At 41.1% G+C, this 7,222-nt stretch overlaps 1 protein-coding gene across 14 annotated transcripts in view; it reads right to left on the bottom strand.

The window, feature by feature from the left end:
• dysf (dysferlin, limb girdle muscular dystrophy 2B (autosomal recessive)) overlaps positions 1 to 7,222 on the bottom strand; it is a 77,302-nt gene continuing 70,080 nt past the window's right edge. For all 14 annotated transcript variants that reach the window (XM_027287781.1, XM_027287786.1, XM_027287784.1 and 11 more), the window contains 4 exons: positions 6,209 to 6,381; positions 5,908 to 6,017; positions 5,684 to 5,831; positions 1 to 4,251 (listed from right to left, as the gene is read on the bottom strand). In XM_027287781.1, coding sequence (XP_027143582.1) covers positions 4,195 to 4,251; positions 5,684 to 5,831; positions 5,908 to 6,017; positions 6,209 to 6,381 — 488 coding nt within the window. In that variant the 3' untranslated portion in view covers positions 1 to 4,194. The remainder of the gene's footprint in view (positions 4,252 to 5,683; positions 5,832 to 5,907; positions 6,018 to 6,208; positions 6,382 to 7,222) is intronic.

Genomic DNA, 7,222 nt, shown 5'->3' with positions numbered 1-7,222 from the left:
GCTAATCAGAAATGCAGTTTTATTGATAATACTGACACGTATCGCAGTGCACGCAGTATTGCTCTTTGTAGATATGAAGTCAAATACACAATATGTTTAGAATACATTCAGTCTGTGCCTCCCAGAAAACATTAAAATATCACCAATACTGACAGTCATGATCAACCACCATTTACAAAAACAACAGAGGAATTTGTCATGATGCAGTTCATGTTAAAGCACTTACCGGAGTCCCTACGGGTTGTAGTGCAGTTTTATTGTTTCTTACAGTCAACAGCAGAAAGTGTTTAAAGCTGAAGCGTATATGCAGCATATTTCCAGTGACTCCAACTCAAGACAATAAGGATAAAAAAAATGCTTCTAGACTCGAGTTAAAACAAGTTTCAACCCATCACAGATCAAGTTTTCCCCATTTAAAAACATCGATTTTCCCACAGCATCAGTGTTTAAAGCTTCACAAAGGCAACTGGAATCCACAGTTTATTCAAACATCCAACGGTTCTGTATAGTTTTACTTCATGCTGAGGCACAAGTCAACATTTCAGCAGCAGCAGCAGCGAGTGTTAATGTGTATGTCAAAGCAGCGAAGCGAAAGGCTAAAGGCACGTTACATTTACTGACAGCAATAACATTGGGCAAAAAACAGTGCTGAGCCAGTGTTTTAAGGACAAATTTGCAGGTGCGAAGGCATTTTGAGGGTTTTTTTGAAAGTTCTTTTCACTTTAAGGATTGTAGATTTACATCAGCAGGACGTTTAAAGCTCTTTCAAATATATAAAACTCTTTGAAATGAAAAAAAATATCGTCTATCCAGGCAATCGTCTTCTGTCCTCACTATTATCTTCGAAACCCAACCATAACCCAGGACCGTCGGCTTGTCCTGCCGTCTTTCTGATGCTTAGGCTGTGTCTCGATTTCTTGGTGTACTTCCATACACTTCCAGACCACGTGCACTGTGAAAATGGCTGGAGCTGAATACTGCTAGTACTGTATTAGTCAGTGTACAGATGTTTCGTTTTATATTTTGCGTAGAAGAAGAAGAAGAAGAAGTGGTACAATGTTGCGATCGTCATTTTCACTAACGGTCGTATTGAATGGAGACAACACCACTCAGCCAAATTTAATGCACTATGCCACAAAGTACATAGTGTACTACATACTGTACTACAACTGAAACCATTTTCAAGTAAAATTATCTCCCATTCGCCTTCATTTCTATCATCTAAAGTTAAACAAAACCCAATAAGTTTGATTTGTCTTGTATCTGACCACACCACTGGAGCAGGTTTTAGACAAAAAACTCTTCCATATTCAGGAACCACATGAAGAGGTAACGTGAACAAGGGACCAGTTTCTTTTATGGAACAGGAAAACAGCTGAAGTACTAACACTAATAAAACTGATATTAAAATGAAAGTAGGACTTGGAAGTTGGACTTGGAATTGAAGTCAAACACTTCCCACAAGAAATTTGGTGTATTTAACAGCTAATGTCCACAGGAAAAAGGTTGTTTTCTGATTGTTTCATAGTGGTTATGTTCAGAAAAAAGCCCAAGCACCCACCCACACAACGCCGCACAGTTCGGTAATTGCTAATTTGGTTTATATGGGGCCTTAAGTCGTGAGTGACCTGTAGACACTGCCACACAGACGGGGATCATTGTGGTGAGCACTGGTCACAAGGTTCACAGTTTGCTTACATTCAAACATGGAAGCCAAAAAGTGCGTAAAAAATAAATATGACTCAACTTAGACCAATGTAGTGACGCTCTACATCCCTGAAAATAATCATGTAGCACTCGAGTCAACTTATATTAGTAGTGATGAATCTACATCAGAGGTTTGTGATGTTCTGCAAACATCTCGTGACGGGCGAGAATGAACCGTCCAAGCAAAATGTTCAGCTTCTAAGGAGCAACAACGTGATCGAAACTCTGCGGGAAGCAACTCAAAAATAAGAGTTTATGAGTACGAGGAGACAAATGTTGACATCCGATATCGAGCGAATTCCTCGTGTTTGGAAAGCGGACCGAAAACCTGGACCGAAGTTCAAATCCTGATGTTATTAACTGAGTTTAAAACTCCAAAGAAAGTAAATGACTGTGATATATGCTGAGGTTAGCGGAGCTGGAGTTTAAACCCTCTCTGACCTGACGACAGGTTGCCAAAACTCTGTCCAATAAATGAGCTGCCTGTGAGTCCATGTGACCTTTGTTTACAAGGCCTGGTTGGCTCGTAATTGGCTGGTGTGAACCTAAAACGAACCAAACGGTACAAAGTCAACTTTTCCACTCTGGTGCGGACCAAAGCAAACTAACTGAACATGTGATCGAACCCAGCACAATAAAAATCTTTGGACTTCAGAAGAAACCACTGAGAAGAAGAAGAAGAAGACGCAAAAATAAATAAGAGACAAACCGCTCTCCATTTCTCGTTTTTTTTTACAGTTTGGTTGTAATTAAACTCTGTTGCTCTTTGGTTTCTCATCAGTGGAGGCTGTAAAAGACCTCAACACACACTCACACACACACATATATAATATATGTATAGACCTACAAACATGTACTGTACTTCAGGAAATCCCGTAAAACCTGGTGGATTAGTTCCTCTCTTCTAACCTTTCCTGATCGAACTTGTGTGTGTGTGTCTTTGTGTCTTTGTGTGTGTGTGGGTGTGTATTGCAACCTAACACACACTTGTGGATGTTTGCAAATGTGTGTGTGTGTGTGTGTGTGTGTGTGTGTTCTCCTTATCTGCGTACATCCATCGGTCTAAAAACACACTAATAAGGCTCAAACCCTCGAGATCAACAAGAGCAAATCCCTGACTTAACCCACTGAACCCTGAGAGCGCTGAAAGAGGAGGAGGAGGAAAAAGATGGAGAAGATGAGAAAAATGAAGGAAGACCAGGGGGAAAAGAAGAAATAGAGGAGAAAGAGGAGGACGGAAAGGAAGAGATAGGATAAAAAGAAGATGACTAAGAACATAATGATTTAAAGGAAGAGGAGGAGAAGGAAGAAAAGAGGTGACAAGACATGATGAGCTGAAGAAGCCAGAGAAGAAGGAGGAACATAAAGAGAGGATGCAAAGAGAAGAAAGAGAAGGAGGAAGACCAGGAGGGAAAGGAGGAGGAATTTAATTTGTGTAAAAGAAAGGGAGGAGGAGGAGGAGGAGGAAATGGGGAGTACACAAAGACATAGGGAGGAAAAGAAGGAGGAAGATGGGAAAGGTAAGGAGACTCAATAGAAAAAGGGAGAAAATTAGAAGGAGATGGGATAAAAAGATGAGGAAGGACGTAAGAGGATGCAAAGAGGAGGAGGGAAGGGAGGAAGAAGAGGAGGAAGAACACAAAGAGAGGCAGAGAAAGAGGAGGATGAAGACGAAGGGGGAAAAAAGTTAATCGGGAGGCGGACGAACGCAGGAGATAGAAGATGCGAGAGGTAAAGGAGGACACAAAGAAGAGGAGGAGGAAATGAGGAGGAAAAGGAAGGAGGAATCAGAAGAGGAGCAAAGACAAACAATAAATATACAATAGATGAGCTGAAAACACCCAACTGAGATTTCTGACTGCGCCTGAAGGCAGCACGCGTGGCGTTGACGTTCACTGTAAAAATGATTCAAAGAGAATAAAATCTCCACTTTACGGTTCTTCTTCATAAAAGTGTAATTTTTTTTTTTTGGAGCGATAAAGTTTGACAGGAACAGCAGGCGGTAAAAAAAGATCAGGCGCCGCAATCTTTGATTCTGTTTCAGCTTTTTCGGTTCAGCCGACGAGCTTTTTATTCTCCTTCTTCTATGTGTGGCGGCAAACGAGACGGACAGAGGGATGGAGGAGGATCATGCTGAGATCTGATCATGAGTTTGGAAGATAAATCTATCAGTAAAAGGCACGAATGGACACACACACACACACACACACACACATACATACATAACATGTCAAGAGGCGTTCATGGACCTCGGGAACTATTGCTAATCAGGTCTATCTGTACAAAAGTGTGTAAACTCATCTGGTGGTCAGATGAAGTTCACAAGTTCATCGCTCACCCTCAACGACTTCAGCAAGATGCGTTTTAAAGACTCGAGGAAAGAAGAAAAATAACGTGACAATCAGTTAAATTCAGCCTCATTTCACTTGTCGAAACTCGACGTTCTTCTTCTTTCGTTCGTCGTTTTTTTCTTCGTCTCGTCCAGCATCACTCCGCCGCCTTGGCCGGTCCAAACGGTCCCACCATCTTCATGGCAGCGTAGTTCTGCGGGATAAAAAGAAAAAAAAGGAGGTTACTTTCTCTTTAATTCACTCCACGTGACGTCAACCCACAACCTTTTTTGAAGCCTCAAGTTTGGCATTGCGGTCGTTGCCATCTTGGAGCCAGAAGAGACCACATTTAGATAATAAGAGGAGGGGTGGAGCTGGTGGATGACTTTGACTCAAGAAGAATAAAAATAGTAGCCTGAAGATCAGAAATATACTCAATCACAAGGTAGCCATGCCTTTAAACAAAAGTGGCAACATCCCACAAAACACTGAAGTCCCAAAAACTGCAGTTCCTCAAACGTTCCTCAAACATTTCTTTTATGTTGACTACGGATGTAACGATACACTCAACTCACGACTCGATTCGAGTCATGATTTTTTGTTCACGATACGATTTTTTCAAATCAAAATGAGCTACAGACTAATTATGACCAAATAAAATTATTATATTTATTATATTTATTATACTTTTTATTTGTAGGAAAAAAATCTTTCTTTACAGAAAAAAAATCTTTCTTTACAGAAATTCTCAAACAGTTTGTGTTCCCTTATAAAAAGTGCAACTTACATCTTAAACAACAAACACATGACAGATATCTCTTTTCTTTAGAAACAATCTCACAGTAAACTGCTGCTCACGAGGTGGCGTAAATTAACTTTTTTGATCACCAGCCAATGTGGCTGGTAAGTTTTGTACATAACAATAAAATAAAAACATTAAACCTGCGAGCAGCACGCGTCAATTTCCACAGAGCACCTCGAGCGGGCGGAAGCCAGACACAGAAAAAAGCAAAGAGAATCCGGTGGATTTTCAAAATGAAATACCCCGTGCAAACTGCCGGTCGTAAAAACAGACAAAAGCGAAACTAATTAACTACGTAACACATGTAGAAGCATGTTTAGAAGGGAAACACTGGGAAAATGTCCAAATCTGAGCAAGTAAACAAAGTCTGGCGGGCTAAGCGCTCGCTTCTGAAACACTCCCGGTGGGTTTGAAGTCGCCAGGAAGCCTGTTTGACCGGTGAGAGCACGCGCTGTGCGGGTTCCCATTCGCCAAGAATCGCAATTCATTTTTTCTGTCAACCGATGCGAGTCGTCACGCATTTGTATCGACTTTTAATCGTGTCACGATGCATCCTACATCCCTAATGTTGACGATGTTTATTGTAGAGAAGCCTCTTGTCCACCTAACCTACCTTTGTCCACTGGACATTTCTGATCTTTTCATCAGACTTTGTTGTAAGGAGTTCATCCTGTCCACAGATCTCACCAACTAACAATTATAGCTTTGGGAGACCTGTTGGTGGACACCATTCATTCCCTGTTTGTCTCGATTCTATCAGCTGAAATTGCCAAACAAATCTAAAACAAAACTGCAAATTTTACCGTCTTCTATCTTGTATCTATTACACCAGACTCAAACGTACCGGGAAAGAGTACAGGAAGACCCCGAGGAAGAGGAGGATGAAGAAGAGGATGATGAAGAGGATGATGAACCACTTGAAGCGCCTCCACAGGATGAACTTGAGGGTCTTATAGGGGGAGGAGAACCACAGGAAGGAGGTCTCTGGACGCCTGGGAGGACAGAGGAGGATGAGAAACCACCGTTTGTATGCTCGAGTGTGGGTGTGACGACATGTGCGAGACTCACTGAGGCTCCTCCAGGTGGGGGTTCATGTTGGGTTCGTCTCTGCCGTTGCCAGCTGGTCTTTCCTCGTGCTCGTGCTCCGTCACGATCTCCAGAGACATCTCCACCTTCCCCTGAAACAGAGACAATGGACCTTTATGGACCGGTCTCACACGGAGATCAGAGAGGACAGTTAAAAATAAAGTGGCTTTATTATAAAAGATGCTTTTGTAATATCGAGTCCTGTCCCAAAACTGTCTACAAACCCATCCGAACATGAGTCTCTGTGGGTGTGTCTTTGTCTGGGTGTGTTTGTTTTGCTCACAGCGATGATCTTCTCTCCGTTTTGCTCGCAGGTACAAGGCCACCATCCTTTGACGGTCTTCTGTTCAAACAGAGACACCAGTTTGTCCGCCGGCTGGTCCAAAAGCTGCAGGGTACATTTCTCTGGAGACTTGGCTGGACGCAGCATGTGGTTCAGGTCCATCACCAGGTGACCTAAAGAAACATTTAGAGTGTAGTACATTTACAAAGACTGTCAGTAAACAATAAACCAACCAGAGGGGTATCTGATTACATTAATAAATATAATATTCTGTATAAAACACCTGTCTAGTTGAATCCAACTCATTGACCCGTCCCTTTTCGCTTTGTGCTCCAATCACTGTTGAACAAGCTTTGGTCAGAACCAAAGCTTGTTCAACAGTGATTGATTGATTAGATTGATTGGAGACTTGAGATGTGAGTCTACGTGTTGCTTTGTTAACCTCCTTCAATGTAAACTAGCCTAGCACATAGCATTTCTAAGAACAGCAAAGGAAAAAGTTGACCCAGATCTTGACTGAGGCTTGGTTATTGGAGCATGGAGTGAAATGTCAATTGTCCAAAGACAAAAGTGGGTATAAACTGTATCCGTACAAGTAGAAAAATATGTTCAGGTAGTCTTGACGCGCCTATAATAATGTTGAAAACAAAAATGAAGTGGTAACAATCTTTCTTTTTCTTTTGCATTAAAAAAAAGTTATGTTAGATTAACTGTGGGTTCTATATATGGTAGAAAATGTGCTGTATTTATATGATGTATTCATATATCTATGTATTTATGTGAGGCTATGTACAGATTGTGGCAACAGACTTCCTTAAAAAGACAAAAAAGAATCCCGCTTTGAAAATTGGTTTTAAAAAGCTTATTTCACTTGTGTATTATCAACTGAATTTGGTCTAACAAGCTCTAATAAAGAGGTATTATCAACTGAATTTGGTCTAACAAGCTCTAATAAAGAGAAAATAATTCAGCTTTAAAGAACTAATATAGTCTGAAACTGCTATTTCAAGATAA

Source organism: Larimichthys crocea, chromosome XIV (genome assembly GCF_000972845.2).
Source record: "Larimichthys crocea isolate SSNF chromosome XIV, L_crocea_2.0, whole genome shotgun sequence".
Lineage (NCBI taxonomy): Eukaryota > Metazoa > Chordata > Actinopteri > Sciaenidae > Larimichthys > Larimichthys crocea.
This window is presented reverse-complemented; position numbering and strand designations above follow the sequence as displayed.